The sequence below is a fragment of the Choloepus didactylus genome, chromosome X, assembly GCF_015220235.1.
Source record: "Choloepus didactylus isolate mChoDid1 chromosome X, mChoDid1.pri, whole genome shotgun sequence".
NCBI lineage: Eukaryota > Metazoa > Chordata > Mammalia > Pilosa > Megalonychidae > Choloepus > Choloepus didactylus.
Genome location: NC_051334.1, coordinates 1,043,432 through 1,062,599, shown reverse-complemented (window position 1 = coordinate 1,062,599; position 19,168 = coordinate 1,043,432). Strand labels below are relative to the sequence as shown.

General features: G+C 41.2%; 1 protein-coding gene across 3 annotated transcripts in view; it reads left to right on the top strand.

Annotated features, from left to right (window-relative positions):
* Window positions 1-19,168, top strand: part of STS (steroid sulfatase) — a 646,106-nt gene that overhangs the window by 316,665 nt on the left and 310,273 nt on the right. For all 3 annotated transcript variants that reach the window (XM_037821492.1, XM_037821493.1, XM_037821494.1), the window contains exons 10-11: window positions 15,527-15,632; window positions 16,086-16,166. In XM_037821492.1, coding sequence (XP_037677420.1) covers window positions 15,527-15,632; window positions 16,086-16,122 — 143 coding nt within the window. In that variant the 3' untranslated portion in view covers window positions 16,123-16,166. The remainder of the gene's footprint in view (window positions 1-15,526; window positions 15,633-16,085; window positions 16,167-19,168) is intronic.

The window sequence follows — 19,168 nt, the reverse complement described above, 5'->3', positions numbered from 1 at the left end:
TTTGAGTTTATAATCTTTTCCTTCCTCTTCCATATTTAATGGTTGAAAAGAACAAACTCATTTCCAGGTGAACCTTGTAAAGAATTAATATTAATATTATGTTGGTCATAAAAAGACTCCTAAGAAGCTCTGATCTCATGCTCTGTAATGTTCAGGTCTTTTGTTTCCGGGGGGAGCAGTCAACAAACTTTAGTTGAGTAACCCTCTAATTTCTGTGCCCTCTAATAAACCCTAAAGCAATAGAAAAGTTTCCATTTCCCATAACAATCAATGGCTCATTAATTTTTAATCTCACTTTCCACACTCTTCCAACTGCAGCTGCTTTCCCAACCCAAAGTCTTTAGTATTTCCTCGTACTTCTCTCCCTCACAAAGTCCAGATCTTGGATTATTACCAAAACCTACTGAAAGGACAAAGATATGCAACACTAGATATAGGAACAAACAGAAGAGAGCTAATTAGTGTCGGGATCTGGCAGGCACTTTCCTATAAATGGCCTGATTCCATCCTCACAGCAACTTGCAATTCAATAGTGTTACCCGTACTTTGAGGAGGAAAATTCAAACACACAGATTCTCTGGCTTTCCAACACTCATCTTTTAAATCTGCAGCTTCTTATCTTCTATTAGGGACTTATTTTTGTAACTTATTTCAAGAAGTGTTCCATTTCTCTGGTACCATACATACACCTCTCCTTTGTGGCTACTATCATTTTATAGATTCCCTCCCTCCCTCCCTTCCTTCTTCTCCTTCTCTTCCTTCCTTCCCTCCCTCTCCTTTCCCTCCTTCCTTCCTTCCTTCCTCTCTTTATCTTTTTATTTCTTTTTTTTTTAATTAACATCTCTTGGCATTACACTAAGCTTCCTGATAACACAGACTAAGTTTATTTTGCTAAAAATTGTATCCCCACTCCACATCTGTTGAATGATAAATGAATGAAGTAATCACTACAGGAGGAGACCATATAGAAAAATAAATATCTCCTCTCTTATTTCTATACTGCCCCCACCCCCACCCCCACCCCCACAATTAACCTTTGGGATAATTCTATAGGCTTGGTGTTAACAGTCCCCTTTCACAGACAAGGAAACAAAGACCCAGTTAATAGAAGAACCAGATTTTATGAGCAACAGGCAGGGATACTTTTTCCAGTTCTATTTTTACTGTACCATACATTTTCTTTTAGTAACATTTGGTCCTTGGTGTTGGAAATACACTGAGGCTTAAAAAAATTTTTTCCTAATGGGATCTGCTTGGATGGGCCAGGTGATTGTGACGTCCTTCAGCAAAGAGTGCTCCGTGGCTTGCTGATGGGATGACAGTCCTTAGAAGAGGTTGTCTGATGGTTCTGGGGGAGCGATCTGTTCTAGCAGGTTGACTGTGTTCCCAAGCATGCTTTATGTCTCCCTCCACCTCATCTGTAGCAGGTGAAAGTGGAAAATGCAAGACGTTTTATTGCTAGACTTTCCAATTGGGACTCATTAATAGAGTGCTCCCATTCCAGCAGCTAGAGTTAAAATTTGTCTGACATGCCAAAAGGAAAATTTTTGCTAAGGGGAGATTACTGCCTAAATTATATAATTAAGGCTGTGTCTCAGGAAATGGCATCAATTACCACCTAGATCCATGTTCTGTTTGCGAGAACTTCATGACAATTGTGTGATGCTGAGCTTCCTAAATTGCCAAGGAAGCTATTGTTTCCTCCTGATTTGAGCTACTTCCCTTTTTTGTTTGACTTAGGTCAAAAAGGTTTGATCCTTTCAATTATTAAAGCTGACCTTCTGCTGTGCTTGATCAAACCAATGCCTTTTTGGGAAATTAGGATTTATTTAGACAGGAAGACAATAGGCTATTCAGTGTGAAAATGGCAAGGTTCTTTACTTTGTAATGTGGCATCTTAAAAGGTCTTGGGAATTAAGGGCTGGAGTTGTCTCTTTGCCACCTCTTGGGTATTTTGTTAAAACATTTTATTCAAACATTTTAAACACTGTGTGATTACAGGATACCCACCCTGGCACCTCACCAATATAGAAGGCTAACCCCGCATTCATATTTTATAATCTCAGCATTTCCTTCAGGTTGAGACGTTTGTATCCTTGCCCTGGTATACAACATCTGTTGCACCAAAAAAAAACCAAAAATTATCAGGGAAAGTCGATATAAATGGTTCCTTAAACAGATAAGAAGATGGATTTAGTCATTACTACTTTGAATTATTTATATGATATTTTAAAATATAATTACCTAAGTGTTTAAGATCTTTTAAATATTTTAAACACAAAGACCTTTATCCTCAAAGCATTACTAAATACCTGTCTTATCAAAGAAGCTAATCTCATCGTAAAGTACAGAGGAGTGACTGTAGGCATTTTCTTTTACAAGTTCAAGTGGATGAAATTGAAGTAAGTATTTACACACTAAGGACTAAAAGCATTGGCACTGAGAGTATTAGGAAGTCTTGCTTCTAGCATTCAGGTGGACACAGCATGTACCCTTTAGAATCCTGCACAGCCAAGCACCTCTCGGCAGCTCAAGGTGCCACGGTGACCCCTTGTAAGGCCTCCATCCAGGGTTGGAGGTCCCAGCCAGTGCAGGACAGCTGGGCTCTGTGGGGGCTCGGGGTCTTCACTTGCACTCTGATAAAGGCCCCCTGGGACACAGCGTGCATTGGACAGCTTTGGCCGCCTGGAGAGATCTCCCAGGACCTGTAAATGGGACCACGCTACACTGCTCGGTCCCCTTCAGTCCTGAGGATTGATTTCCATGTGCGCTCAGTGCTGCCCCAGGACTGCCCTTTCCTGAAGTCCTCTCTCCATCCTCAGGCCATGCTCTTTCTCCAAAGCTTCCTTCATCCAGTGGCTGCTCGGTGCGGTGGACAGAAAGCCCTCCTCTCCTTTTTACCCGACTCCAGACCTCTCTGCAGGGCCACGGCAGCCTCCGAGCTCCTGTGGGGTCCACCCAGGCTCCACTCCCAGGCCCGGCAGCCAAGCTCCTTCCTCCACCTGCTTCCATGCCCTCTCCTCCCTCCGGGGAGTGCGGGGAGTGCTCCCCGTAAACTTGCTGTTTATGCACATCTCTGGTTCATCCCCTGCTCTCCAGGGACAGCCCTGCAACAGGGCCGAGACCCAGGAGTGGCTAAGGGCGCACAGGAAGGGCTAACTGCTTCAGCATAAACACGGGCCCCTGGCTCCCCTTTTTCTACAACTCTTCACCTCTCATCTACACTTACAGGCAACCCCAACTGAGCTCTAATAACACAGTGACTAATTCCAAAGCAGCGATTTATCGGTGGTGCGGTGGACAAGGAAGGATGTAGAACTTGTTCCCTCTCCTTTTGGTGTGTTCTTCACGTTTCAATGAAACAAGGACAAGCAGGACATCCCCTTGAGAATGGAGTGGTTGCAGCTGATGCTTCATTGGGGCGACACAGTCACAGGAGCTGGTTTGGAAAAAGCTAAGGAGTCGGTTCATTGCTTCAAGTCAACGTAACAGGTCACCTCAATATTTGAACTTCATTTCATTATCACAACCGTTGGAGTGGGAGGCTCTGTCAGAGTTCTGCTTCTACAGGAGTGTCTCATGAAAGAAGTAGTAATGCACATGTGCTGGCTTCCTTGCCTTGCCTGTTGAAGAGAGGACTGAATTTGCTTGTTCAGCTCTTCCCACTCCCCTCAGGCTACTCCTACATGAGGAGGTTCTCAAGAAGTTTGGAAGACTGTGATGCCGGGGGAGCCTCTGGTTATTAGGAAATCAGATGGCAGAGAAGAAAACATGTTGGTAAACAATATATCATGCCCCGGCATCCAAGAAATACAATTGTAGACATCAAGCACAGTAACAACAAGTTCAAAATCACTTTTGGTTGCTGGACTCTGCTCCTTTAACTATTATCCCACTTGAATGGGGTTGGAGTAGCAGTTGGAAGGCAATCTAGCATCTCTTACCTAAAGTGTATCATTCAGTCATATTCTTGGCTAACATAATGACTTTAGATCTAAGTTAAAAACACATTTCTCCTTGACTGCTGGACTATTGGAACCATTTAGCTGGACAGTGGGGTCTGATCAAATCTGAGCCATGACAGTTTTTGGAATAATGCCAGAAAGGAATATCAAGGTGACTATAAATTATATGTTTGTAAGATGGCAGAATTTGGAACTAAAATACCTGCCAGAATAGCAAATCTGAGCAGCACTGATTTTAGGAATTTGAGAAAAACTAAAGTCCTCCTTGAGAAATTTAACCCTGAAATTGGACTCTCCATTTCTAGAGAAATTGTAGGTGTTTTTGGTTCTGGAGAGGTGATCCATGGAAGCCCTGCTGTATAGAGGGCTTTGCCTTGCTCACAGGAGACCAAGTCACATGTGATCCTGTGTCGGATGTTATATATTTAAAGACCGAGCAGCAAGCTTGGGAACCTGGGAGACAAGCTACTTTCTACAGGAAATTAAGGGTCACAGGGAAGTACTATGCCAGCCTTAGAGAAAAGGTCTCAGAGGCATGATTAGAACATACTAGAAAACAAATAAAAATTTGGACAGGCTCAGAGGGAGAAACTTCCAAATGGGAAAGAGTTTACCTACATTCTCTTTATATTTATATATAAATATATTTATATTGACTCTGTAAAACATGAGGTTGCTGAGAACATCTGCTACTCTGCTCTAGAATGGGTGTATGGCTGGGACCTGGATTTATGATGCAGTTTCAGAGACTGGAAAGCATCTACCTGCCTTTCTTTTCTGTTTGGAAGAAATATTCCAATATGCTGTGTGCTTATTGGTAAGGAATAAGGCTCAGCCTCTCAGACGTACCAAAATGGTGTTTCTGGATGATGAGGGGCCACCCATGATCATATAGTGGTTGGGTGAGGAGAAGGTGGGTCATAAGCTGGAACCCTGTATTTGCCCCCTCCCCACCACCCAGCATAGGTCTACACACTGTGTGGGAGGCAAATTCCAAACCTTTAGGGACCATGGGTAGTGCAAGGAGAGCTTTTACTTGAGAGTGGGTATCCTGTAGTGGGTTTTTTGCCTCCTTATCATGAAGACCTTGCCCCTTTCCATTTAATCATGGCATAATTAAAATGCAACTTTAGTTTTAGTTTTCCACCAGTCCTTCCTTTAAAAATAAGAATGGGAATGACCTTTCTCTGCCCATGGCAGGAAACCTGGAAGTATCCTTCTGGAGTTTTCTGTAGTATGGTCCTTGGTACATTTGGCAAGCTTCCTCCACTCCTTCCTCAGCCATATATTGGCATAGGGTCTCTGCTCATTCACCTCATTCAAACAAGAGCTAACACATGCATTAACTCATTTCATCCTCACAGCTGATCCAAGAAGTAGGTGCTCTATGTTTAATCTCCATTTTACAGAAGAAAACACACACACGAGTAAGCAAGTCCTCCACTAACACAGAGGTAAACCGTGGCAGAGCTGGGGTGCTGTCGTCAGGCACCCCACAAAAAATAGCCATCACACCGTTGAATCCAAAGTGGTCATCTGATCACTTGTTTTGCATCTTATATTCTTTATTATCCACAGTGCCTGTAATATAGCAGAAGTTCAGGAAATGTAAGTTGGATGATGGAAGGTGGGGATGTAGAATTTGGTTACTATGTGCAGTGTCATCAGCTAAGTCATCGGTCAGATGGATGGAGACTTGAGTTGATGACAACTCCTCTCTCCTGAAGACTTGTCCTTTGTGGAGCTGTGTCACATGTCCCATGGTGGGTGACACCAGTGCAACCTTCCCTACCATATTGTCTGCCCACGTTCCTCTTTGGTTCATTAAACTGGTTTCACCTCGATTCATTCAACTGCTGGCTTCTCCATTTCAAAACAGCCTTGTACCCTTCAGATGTCAGCCAACAGTTACCCACTTCCCAGTCCTGATTCAGCCTTCTTGGAGATCCAAAGGAATATCTCTTGTTCAAGCCATTTTCTTGACTAATTTTAATAGATATGGAATATGGGGGGTGAGATTCCTTCTTAAGGAAGCAAGCAGTCATTCCTAGGATGAGGTTATCTCAAATTGAAGGGCAACTGCACACACACATGCATGCTAATGTGTTCCATTAAGAAAACTAGAGTGACCCAATACACGTGTGATAAAAGAAAAATGCCTCTCGTCTTGTGTACCTTAAATACAAGCTGATTTGATTCTCTTATTACGCTTTCTGTGACTTCACTGTAATGTTAACCAGCTATAGAAATTTGGATAAGTCATTTTGAATTTGTTCATTCATGTTCTATGTGCCAGAGATGATTCTAGTGCTACAGATAAGAGGAGCAAACAAAGAATAAAAGCTTTCCTTCTTGGAGCTCAGATTGGCGAGAGCTCTAATTGCAGTGTTTCTTCGTTTAGACTTTAGCTTCTTTCCAAACAGTTCATTTGAGAATCTGATAGCATGATTTCGTCTATTTAACGCAAATAAACTTTCCCTCAATTCCCCTCCAGTATCCAGACCTGACTTGGCTGTATTTCTCAAGGTCTGCTGAAACTCTTGTCTCCAAAGACAGATGTCTGTTGGGGCTTTGGTGCTAAAGGAGAATTGCTTTGGATTAGTAGTAACTGCTTTTCATTTGTTCTTCCTCTGTTCTCTATTCTAGCCTCTTTTAATTATTTTACTTTGATCACATAATCAAATGGAAACTTCTTTGATGTTTTTTAAAATAAAAAGCTAGTTAAGAACCACATTTTTTTCAATAAGATGTTTTCTGTTTTAATGGAAGAACATTTTCATAAGTAGTCATTTGCTGAGTTGACAAAATCCAGAGGCATTTGTGCATTGATTGCACCTTTATTCATCTGGAATTCAACACTAGGTTTAGTTTGCAATCTAGTCTCCAAACTTCAAACTCTATTCAGAAAGAGATGTTAAAATAAACTTCCCAAGGGTCATCTTATCTTCTTCTTCTTCAATTGCTTTATTTCCTAAGTTTCTATGCCACATTTATTTTCTATTTTGGGCTCAGGACCAAAAACAAAATGTCTTTTTGGTTTTATTTGGGTCTAAGTAGATTAAAAAAAAAATCAGTATTAAATTTATTGTAATATAAGTAATATAATCAGTCATATGCCTAAGCCTATTCCCAGAAAGTTTCTGGAAAAGTTTTGTGAGATACATAAACTTAATTCAAGAACAGCAGCCAAAGATTATAGATTTTCACAGAGCCAATTAATATGAGAAAGCTGGCCAAATTCATTCCCCATTCTAAAATTCTCTTTGGTATTCTCTATTCATTTATAGTCAAACTATTGTCTCCTTTCAAATATTTATTTCATAAATTAAAGATTCTTTAGTGTTATGTATATTTTGTGCATACACTCCCACATTTCATATACACACACTTATACACATGCATATATATTTATATAAAGATATTGAATATGCTATACACATTTGAAAATATATAGCTATGAAGAAGTGAATCATTATTACAGTAATCTAGCCTTGAAATCCTTCCAAGGTGGAGGTTTTTAATTTAAAAAAAAAGTATAAATAACTGCATCTAAGTGTGCTCTGACCATTTCATATGATATCTTGTGGGCATTTTCTGCTAAATAGGGACATATTTTAAAAATAATACCAGACCATACATGGCTTACCCAGTCTTTAGGAAATATTTCATGCTTGAATTTAAACTTCAATACTTGGTTCCCCTTTAAATCTGGAATCTTCTTCTAGTCTAACTTTTACAGGGTCTTAAGGAAAATTGCTACTGATGATGTGGTGCCTTTCATTCTGAAGTCAGTTAAAGCAGCTCTTCTTCAACAACCTGGGAGAACATCTAACCTCCAGTTCCCTTATCCAGCAAACATTTACATAATCAAAGAAAGCAGAAAATTCTTGAAAAAAGCCAGGCATTAGTTAAACTTTCAGCATTTGATAGATTATAAAAGGAAGCCTATTCAGGCTCATAGAGTTATTAGAAGATCTAAGAAATCATGCCAGTAAAACTTCTGTAGCTCTATTAATCAACTCCCCTTAGGAAGAGAGACACAGAATAGGATTAAAAAGATCACTCCCAAAGGGGTCAGAGCTTTTGAAGTACCTAGTTTAATTAAAAGGTGAAACTCCTATTGATTGAGATACAAATGTTAACAAGTTAACATGTGGAAGCCTATTTCATATTGGTTGTGAGGAGAATGATAGGTTTCTCTCTCTTTTTTTTAAATCTTGGCAAAGAAAGGATTTTTTTTAATCCTATGAAACTGAATGAAATTTTATTTTTTAGAGTTGTTGGTAAAAGAATGTTTACTGTCCTTTACAAATGCATTTCAGGATAATTAATGGATTAGAGTTGATTTTAAATCATTGTTTAGCAAAATATCCTTGCAAATGCATAACCTTTTCTTTCCCATGATTATAATTTAAATACATCAATTAATTATTGTTTGTCAATTTCTTATATGATGCTGTACATGGATATTGAGTTGTGTACTACCATATAGGAATTGTAAATTTTGTCATCTATATCTGCAGGCTTAGGTTAGGCTTTTCAATGTTAGCACAGTTTGTTCTTTCTCTCTCTGTCTCACCCTTCCTTCCTTCCTTCCTTCCTTCCTTCCTTCCTTCCTTCCCTCCTTCCCTCCCTTCCTTCCAATGATATTCATTTAATGAGCTACTATGTATCAATATTTTCCAAGTGTTGATATGAGAAAGTAAAGCCTCAAAAGCATCTCTACTAAAATGTTATATGCTTCCCCCACTCCAGGACAGAGCTTTACTTAATTTTATTTTGTCAACTATTTTAAATAGCTTTGGCTTTTCATTGTAATGGTAAAGTAGGAGGGGTCAGATAAAACAGACAGCAAAAGCAGCGGTAGATAGCAATTCACATTGCAGTATACAGTATTCTTAAAGATAGCTCGGTTATGAAAGAAGAGTTGAAATCATGCTCTGTGAGCCCAGAAATGCATTTTTTTTTACTTATACTTTTTTTTTTAATTGAGATTGTTCAGATAGCATACAACTATCCAAAGATCCAAAGTGTACAATCAGTTTCCCACGGCACCACCATATAGCTGTGCATCCATCAATACACTTTTTTTTTCAATTTTTAGAACATTTTCACTACTCCAGAAAAGAAACAAAGACAAAAAAAAAGGAAACTCACATCCTCCCATACACCTAACCATGCCCCCCATCCATTATTGATTCGTAGTTTTGGTATAGTACATTTGTTACTGTTGATGAAAGAATGTTAAAATACTACTAACTATAGTATATAGTTTGCAATAGGTATATATTTTTTCCCTATATGCCTCTCTATTATTAACCTCTAGTTATAGTGACATACATTTGTTCTAGTTTGTGAGAGAGATTTCTAATATTTGTATAGTTAATCACAGACTGTGTCCACCACAAGATTCACTGTTTTATACATTCCCATCTTTTAACCTCCAACTTTCCTTCTGGTGACATGCGTGACTATGAGCTTCCCCTTCCACCACCTTCACACACCTTTTAGCTCTGTTAGTTATGCTCATTACATGCTACCGTCATCCCTGTCCATTTCCAAATATTTAAGTTCACCCTAGTTGAACATTCTGCTCATAATAAGCAACCGCTCCCCATTCTTTAGTCTCGTTCTATGACCTGGTAACTTATATTTCATGTCTATGAGTTTACATATTATGATTAGTTCATATCAGTGAGACCCTGCAATATTTGCCTTTATGTGTCTGTCTTATTTCACTCCATATAGTGCCTTCAAGGTTTCTTCATCAACCCATTTCTTTTAAGATGGTTTTGTTCAAACACTATACATTCCATCCTAAGAAAACAATCATTGGTTCCCCGTATAGTCACGTATTTATGTACTGAGCACCATCACCACTCTCTATATAAGGACATTTCTTCCAGAAAGAAGGAGGAAGAGTCAAAGAAGGTAGAGAGGCAAAAGAAAAAGGCAAGAAAAAGAGAAAAACAAACAAACAAAAAACTTGATAGCTAGAAGGTGACAAAAGGAAAGATAGCATTAACCTGAAGTAGAATAAAGAGTCAGACAACATCACCAGTGCCAGGAGTCCCATACCCTTCCCCTATTCCCCACCCCCCCCATATGCATTTAGCTTTGGTATATTGCTTTTGCTACATTAAAGGAAGCATAATACAATGTTTCTGTTAATTCTAGCCTCTAGTTTGCATTGATTGTATTTTCCGCCCAATCCCACCCTATTTCTAACACCTTGCAATGTTGACATTCATTTGTTCTACCTCATGTAAAAACATATTTGTACCTTTTATTACAATCGTTGAGCACCCTAGGTTTCCCTGAGTTACACAGTCCCAGTCTTTATTGTTCGTCTTTTGTTCTGGTGTCCCACATGGTCCCAGCCTTCCTCTTTCAACCGTATTCACAGTCATCTTTGTTCAGTGTATTTACATTGCCGTGCTACTATCTCCCAAAATTGTTTTCCAAACCTCTCACTCCTGTCTTTTCCTTTCTGCTTGTAGTGCTTCCTTTAGTGTTTCCTGTAGGGCAGGTATCTTGTTCACAAACTCAGTCATTGTCTGTTTGTCAGAGAATATTTTGAGCTCTCCCTCATATTTGAAGGACAGCTTTGCTGGATATAGGATTCTTGGTTGGCGGTTTTTCTCTTTCAGTATCTTAAATATATCACACCACTTCCTTCTTGCCTCCATGGTTTCTGCTGAGAGATCCGCACATAGTCTTATTAAGCTTCCTTTGTATGTAATGGATCGCTTTTCTCTTGCTGCTTTCAGGATTCTCTTTGTCTTTGACATCTGATAATCTGATTGTTAAGTGTCTTGGTGTAGGCCTATTCAGATCTATTCTGTTTGGAGTACATTGTGCTTCTTGGATCCGTAATTTTATGTCTTTCATAAGAGATGGGAAATTTTCATTGATTATTTCCTCTATTATTGCTTCTGCCCCTTTTCCCTTCTCTTCTCCTTCTGGGACACCCATGACACATAAATTCTTGCTTTTCATTTTGTCTTTAAGTTCCCAGAGATGTTGCTCGTATTTTTCCATTCTTTTCTCTATCTGTTCTTTTGTGTGGAGGCTTTCAGGTACCTTGTTCTCCAATTCCTGAGTGTTTTCTTCTGCCTCTTGAGATCTGCTGTTGTATGTTTCCATTGTGTCTTTCATCTCTTGTGTTGTTCCTTTCATTTCCATAGATTCTACTAGTTGTTTTTTTTGAGCTTTCAATTTCTACCTTATGTACGTCCTGTGTTTTCATTATATGGTTCAGCTCTTTCACCATATCTTCCCTAAACTTTTTGAATTGACTTGTATTAGTTCTTTCAATTCCTGCATCACAGTTGAAGTGCAAGTTTGTTCTCCTGACGGGGCCATAACCTCATTTTTCTTGGTGTAGGTTGTAGTTTTCTGTTGTCTAGGCATGGTTTCCTTGGTTACCCCAATCAGGCCTCCCCAGACCAGAATGGGGTAAGGTCCCAGAAGGAAGAAATATTCAGTATACGGTTTCCCTGAGGGTATGTCTTAGAAAATTGGTACACCCTGTGATACCTCCAGTCACTGTGCTTTTCTGCCCAGCAGGTGGCACCTGTTAGCCTGTAATTCTTGACTGGTGTAGGGAGGTGTGGCTCTTTTTCCCCAAGTTCTGAATGAAAGGCAGGTAGTAGAGCTGGGCCCCACCCCTTTCCTCTTAGAGAAGATAGACGCCCTAGGGGAAGGTCATTAGCATTTCAGTGGTCTCTCTCTGCCTGTGCTATACCCTTGTCTGGATCACAGAACTGGGAACTGAAAATGGCTGAGGCTTTCTCCGCTGAGTCGAAAAAGGAACAGAGCTAGTCTGAGGTGACCCTTTGGCTCTCCAAGGTCAGTCGTCACCCAAAGCCTCTGTCTACTTGTTGGGGATTTGTACCTCATAGTGAGCAGTTCACACTCGCTACTTAAAACCCCAGTTGGAGCTCAGCTGAGCTATATTTGCTTGCTGGGAGAAAGCTTCTCTCTGGCACCACAAGGCTTTGCAGCTCGGACTGTGGGGGAGGGTTCTCCTGATTTGGATCTGCAGTTTTTACTTACAGATTTTATGTTATGATCTCAGGCATTCCTCCCAATTCAGGTTGGTGTATGATGAGTGGACGGTCACATTTGTCCCCCTGCAGTTATTCTGGATTATTTACTAGTTGTTTCTGGTTTTTAGTTGTTCCAGGAGGACTACTTAGCTTCCACTCCTCTCTATGCTTCCATCTTAGATCTAGCTCCCAGAAATGCATTTTTAAATGGTCATTCACTAATATGGTTTAAAATGTGTTCCTGAGAGAGAGGATAAAGTCACTGTCAGGCAAATGGAATGAGGAGATGCTCATTTATACCCAGTGTGTGGTGGAGCTGGGTTGTCACTGGGTGGCCCCTCTACTTAGCTTCATTTGTCTCTCGTGTCAAGCATCTTGAGGGTGAGCTCTGGGTGTTTGGGAGTCGGGTCCCTCCTGCAAGGCTCTGGGAGCCAAGCCCAGCAAGGTAGCACACATCCTTCTCTGCTCTCTGACCCAGCCCTTCGACTCCCACCTTGCTAGCATCACATGCCCAGCTAAGGTCTTTAATGGGGGGGCAGGGAGAATCAGCCCTGCTTTGGGGGCTCCTAAAGATTCCAATCCACCATGCCAGCCCACAGCACTGCTAGAAGATCAGTTGGTTTCCACTTAGCTTGGTAGGTTCCCTCCACCCACCACCAGCCCAGCAGGTATCTCCAGAAACGAAGGGTGCCACCTAGGAAAAGCTGGACCCATTCTGGAATTTACATTCTTGCTGTTCCAAAACTCTGATGATGTAGCTTGGAATTAGTAGGATTTTTAAAAATGGATCATTTTTTTCCCTCTCCCTCCTTATTGCAGTAGGAACAACAGTTGTTTGAACGTCTATATCCTAACCAGAAACCAGCATTGCCTGTTCTGAAAACTTTTGATCAGCTTTTTAAAAACTCCCAAAGGAAGTATAATTTCAACATTTTCTTGAGCAAGTTGAGTACAATTAAAAATTACCTATTTTTAAATTCAGTTTTATTTATATGAACCCAAAATGTCTTTGATGTTTTAGGTTCCATTCTACTATTTTCCCTGCTCACTAAACCACACCCCCAGTGGGTGGGTTCTCAGTTAGCATATTCAAAAGACAGCAACTCTCTTAAGAGTATTTGCATCATTTGACTCTTAGTAGCCTGTCTGTAGTTCTTCCAATCTGAAAGAAAGGCCTTCTAATCAGGACAAGCCAGTGTAACCTCAAGCCTTGTTTGCACTTCTTGCTCAATTTTAAAGTTGATTAGGTGGCACCCTTGTCATCACCTCATCAAAGAAGACATGGGTATGACGCTAATGACTAGCACTATTCTAATCAAATCCAGTGAAGTACAAATGAGCAAACTGGTGACCAGTGAGATGAAGTGTATTTCTCAAGGTCACAGAGCTGTCAGGTGGCAGTCAGGATGGAAACTGAGGTCATGTGAGTCACTCTTCAAGTTCTCAAGCGCTAACCCAGTGGTTAGACTTGTAGACTGTCTTATGGGTACTGGATAGTGCATGTTTATTAAATAAACAAATGCATAAAGCACAGCATCCATGAAATTATGCTTAGGAACACCCCAACCAGATCATTTATGAAAGGAAATGCTGCCTAGAACTTAGCGAAAACTGAACGTGAATACTTGTGAGATTAAAAAGTACAGATGTATCAAATAAAAAGTCTCAGCAAAGTGGAAATCAAGTCTTCAACTCTGAATCTCAGTAAAGGAGTCTGAATCTAAATGTGTTTTGCTGCTATCTAGTGCACGAGTCAAATTTTACCTGAAACAATTAGCCCTACATTTGATGCTATGTAAAATTAAAAGCTGTTGGGCTAATTGTATGCAATCCACACAGATATAGAGGGAAATTTGGGGTGTGGCTTATCTTGCTTCTTTTAGAATATCAAAACAAAACAGTTCTTTTATTATGACTGCCATAGTCATTTGATTCAACTAGGAGAATCGCCCTTAAAAGATCTTATGAGGGTGCCCATACCAGATAGCCAAGTGGCCACAATGGGTGATGCTGAATTTCCCAGCCTCCCCAAGTTTGAGGACACAGATCCTGTTCTCAATTTGCCACCAATCTTTTTGTGTTTTTGAGGGAAATGCATGCAAAGAGCCATAGGGACATTAAGTAATCCACTACAATTTTGATATAAATGAAAAAAAAAAAAAAAAAAAAAAAAACCAATGGGGAAGTAGTTTGGCTTGGTCCAAATTAATCCAATTTTTTAACCTAAACTAGAAAGCCCAAGTGGCCCAGAACCAAAACACATCAAACGACGAGTTTTACCCCCTTCCCACCAAAACCCAGAGTGGAGATTCAGAGTCTATCACTTGGATGTGAAGATAGAGCAACTGAGAGCTAACTCATCAGCCTTCAAGAAAAGGAAGAAAACGCAGGAGCAAGGCAAAGGAAGCATGTGACATAGTAACGACAGCTTTTTGTCCTAGGCTGTGTGTGGCCAGGATGACAGCAATGGGCCTGGGCATGAGATGGAGAGAAGGGAAAATGAGAGTGAGACACACAAGATGGGCACCACTGAGATAGGAAGCTGGAATCAGGGTGGCCCACCAGGAATTCCCACAGAGGGGATCCAATATGGAAAAAGATGACACAGGAGTGGGAAGTGCCGAATACCCAATGGGAGAAGGAGGCCACCCCCAGCTTGATAACTTCATACCTCCTAAACCCGACAGAATGGAATCTCACGGAGTTGTCTGTATGGGGTATTAGCACTATTATTTTACATTTACAATAATTATTTCATGGTAAGTGAGACAGATTTAGAGCTGTCTTTGAAAATGGGTTGCTCGAACTCCAAGAATCTGATGTGCTCCATTTGGCCAAAGTTCCCAGGTGGATATTATTAGCCTCATCCCTCTCTCCCTCTCCCTCTCTCCCTCTCTCCCTCTCTCCCTCTCTCCCTCTCTCCCTCTCTCCCTCTCTCCCTCTCTCCCTCTCCCCCTCCCCCTCCCTCTCTCTCCCCCCACCTCCCCTTCCCCCTCCCCCTCCTCCTCCTCCTCCTCCTCTTTTCCTTCTTCTCAAACATAAGCAAATAACCAGCTTCCAACTAAAACACCAAAATTTTCTACTCCCCGAGCACACCTTGCACCAACCACATGCTGACTGCATGGTCATTACCTCTGCTAGCCTCTTGGGAATCAGTTTTATCTGTGAAGAGGTGAGGGAGACAGATCTGAAGAGGATTTCCTTGTATTCCGTTGTTGCGGTGGTGGTGGTGAGGCTAGAGACTTCCAGATTGGTGTCTGTGACCTGGAGTTGGGACACCAGGTGGAAGCAATCCCTCATCGCCACGCTGGTGAGACTTCGGGTGGGAAATTCCAAGCCTGCCGTGGGCCCCTCCTCTCCGGCCTCACGCCTGTTGTCTGTCGTATTCGGGTCTTCCTGCCATTTTAGATGTTTGCCGTGAGGCCGCCTTTAGCTCCGGCTTGTGTGTCCTGAGGGACCCCCCTGGCGCTGTCCGTGGTGTGTCTTCCAACCCCTCCCTTCCCTCTCCAGGTGGGATTTGGGCCCCGGGCTCTAACCCGCTGACACTCTACGAGTGCGGCGACTGCCGACGACACTGCCACGCTTACTGGGAGCAAAACGCCTTGTCTAGAAACAGGTAACTTCCTAAGCAAAGTTATTTGCCTTGACTCTCCCTTGGACCCAAAATCCCTGCTCCTCTCTTTGTATTTCTCCCTCCCCAGCACGTAGTCAAGAATATCTTAGTCTGTGCAGCCATGTACTTATAAGAGATACCTGGAAATGAAAGATGATAACTTCAGTAAGATTTAACTCCCCACCCAATATTATCTAAAGGGCTTCTCCGTCTTAGGGTTGCAAACCGCCTCCTCGGGTCAGAATCCCGCCTGACTTCACCTGATTCTTACCCCATCGTCCGGCCAACCTTTAACTCAGTCTCGGAGGGAATTGTGGGGGAACCGGCTCGCTTTCCCTCACACCCTGTCTCCCAGGATTTGCTCCCTCAAAGCAAGTGACATTTCCCCGTCGTTGAAACACAGGAGAAAGACATAAACGTGTTTCACTGACTTTTTTTTTTCTGCAATCTGTCCAGGTTTTCGGCAAACACCTGTGTAGCAGCCCAGGCTTAGGAAATGAGGCGAAAGGAACTGTGAGGAGGAGCTTCAAGTTTAAGGTAAGAATCAGCAAATTTCACCAACAAAAGGAGACACAGTACCTCCCTTATCACTTCTGGAACTTTCAGACTGCTTACCAGGTTTTTTGTTTCAGTGATGATGGAATGTGTATTGCCCTATGGAGTTAAAAGAATAAGGAGGGCTCTAATCTTATTTTCCAAAAATATGAAGACATCATTGGTGTGGCTATCAAATGATAGTTGATATTTGGAGGATCAGACCAGCTCATTTCCTCCCCTAAGGCAAGACTTTATTCCCAAAAGGATATTTCCCTTGTCCCAATTTACTGCTGGGTTGGATGTTTTCATTATTATGGTTTCCCAAGGGTGTCTTTTCCTCCTTCTTAGCCACCAGTGTATGAGGGTTTAAGTTTATAGCCCTTTTATCACCAAATAGCAATTTCATAGTAATTGATGGTGCAATATCAGTTATTGTCATTAAAACCAATCTTTTTTCATGATGGGAGTTATTACACTTTGCAAAGAAATGCTCCCCAGACACAAAAGTCACAGAATCCCTAACAAAGAACCAAATAAACCACTGGGCTTGGGTGGAGAGAATGAGTCTTCTGAAAGGAGAGTTATATGGTGGAGACTTTTCAAATTCTGGGTTAGGGTTAGGGTACTCTGGTGTCCCGAATTGACCATAGTCTCGTTTTTAGAATTCAGTTTTATTTCCTACCATTAAGAGCATGCTAGGCTGTTTCAATGAAAGATTCATTAATTGCACCTCAATTTTACACAAGCTCTTTTGAGTGGAGATAAAGTTCTTTAAGACTTGCCAGAACTGCTCTCATTAGCATGACACATACATTCCCCTTCTAAAGGAAGGGGACAAGGATGCAAATTTGGGAGTTTCAGACAGCATGGGGAATCTTCACCCCGAAATGGGCCTTGTGGGCTCATGGTTGTCAGCCACACAAGGAGAAAAAGGAGGGCGCTGGTTTCCATTTGGGGAAAAGAAATGACAGCCCATCCTCTGGACTACCTTGTGCATCACCATCTTCGACGGCGAGGCACATCAGAGATGTTCTTGCCCCTAAACACTCTCCATCCACTCAGGGTCCATATGTTTTACTCTGGTGTACTTGAGTTATTCAGAAAATCGAGGCTGTGCTGTGTTAGGAAGAGACAGTTTTACCAACGTGGAAGTTGTTCTAGCAAAAGCCTGATCACTGGGAATTCTACTCAAGAGTCGTTACAGAATGAAAACCCTACAAAGACATCGTAGGAGGTTATAATTATGTAGCCAATGAGATAGGGAAGATGTCACTGTTTTAGTCTTCTTTGCTGTTAAAAATGGCATGATTGACTTAGCTGGGAATTTATGGTGAGGCAGGATCTGATTACTGCTGTTTTCTCTCTCATGTCTTTAGTAGTTTATATTTTTGCTTGAATATTTAAACCTGTGATTCATAAATCATCATTTATATTTAAGCAATTACATCATCACGTAGCATTTCAAAGCACTTGGAATGGATTGAGACACTGGACTTCATGTCCAGTGTAAGCAACCAGGTGCTCTGACAATATGTCTACAAAAGAAAAAACCTTCAACATGGAAGGAAATTATTATCCATGTGCTGCATCAAGATTCTTGTCCAGGGTTATGCAAGCTTTTTCTGTAAAGGGACAGGTTGTCAGTATTTTAGCAAAGAGGACACATACCCTGCTTTATTATCATGAAAGCAGACAGGCAATACAGAAATGGTTGAGCGTGAGCATACTCAGGGGCCCACAGAACAGGCCCGTGTTTGCTGACTGCTGTGCTCGTCTGAGGATGTTAACTCGAATGTCCCTTCACAGGCTACCTCTGCACGTGGCAAGTGGGAAGGAGAGCGTGGGCTAATCGGGGTGGAGTTCTCTGATTGATTGGCAGCAACACCAGATCATGGTTGCTGATTGCTAGGCGTGTACCCATCTCTGTGCTGAGACTTACAGCTCCCCCAAAACTAAACAGAGCAGGCCTTACTGTTGCTATTACCTTTTTCCAGGTGAGGATGTTGTGGCTGAGGCCAAGTGGCATAAAGTTGCTTTCTCAGATCTTGCAGTTAGAAAGTGACTTTCTGCCCAAGGGGATGGGGAGGGGAGGGGGACGTGGGATTGGAACCGTGATGTTTGATGTCCGGGGAGCGGGAAGGGGGCAGGTGGCCATTTAGCCTGGGGTTTCTCTCTAGGACCCCCCTTTGGAGCTGCTTTGACAACCGAGTCAGTAATGTTTATCGATATGATACACACAGATTATGTAATGCTTACCAGTATCTTTATTATCCTGCATGCATGTATGTGTGTGTGTGTGTGTATATATATATAAAAACATGAATTTACGGATAATGTTTTATTGTTATTCATATGTGGCCTCAATGCTAAATTTTATTTATTCATCATCATTGAAACCAAAATAGTCTCAAAGATTAAATGGCAAGCAAATCTTGAAGTCGACAAAAACTATTACATTTTGACATGAAATATAATTTCCCTTAATTGCGTTGGCTTGAACCAATTTGAAAAAATAATCCTGAGTAAGCAGGCATAGAGGTACAAATAAGCATATACTCATCCACACTTCATATTTAGGGAAAGGTCGTGGGTGGTGACTCAGATGATCAGGATGTCTTGATTCCTAAAGTTCCCATTAACTCTTTTATAAAAAAGATTCTTTAGAAATCCTTCCATATGGCTCTAAATAGTTAAGATTTTGGCACATCTTCCGGTGGGTTTTTCTTTTTCCTTCTTATTATTTGTATTTATTTATCTGTATATGTCAGCATCCATAAGTCTATCCCTCATCTATCTAGACAATTTTAATAAAGTGGTATATGCATAATGTGTACACTGATGGTATACTGTTTTCTGCCTATTTCATCACTAATATTGTTTCACATAACTGAAAATTCTTCAAAAACCATTCTTTTTAATTTTTGCATTATTGTTCATCTGTTAGTTGGCCATGAATTATTGGATCAGTTTAAAGAATTGACAATTACGATGTTAACTTATTT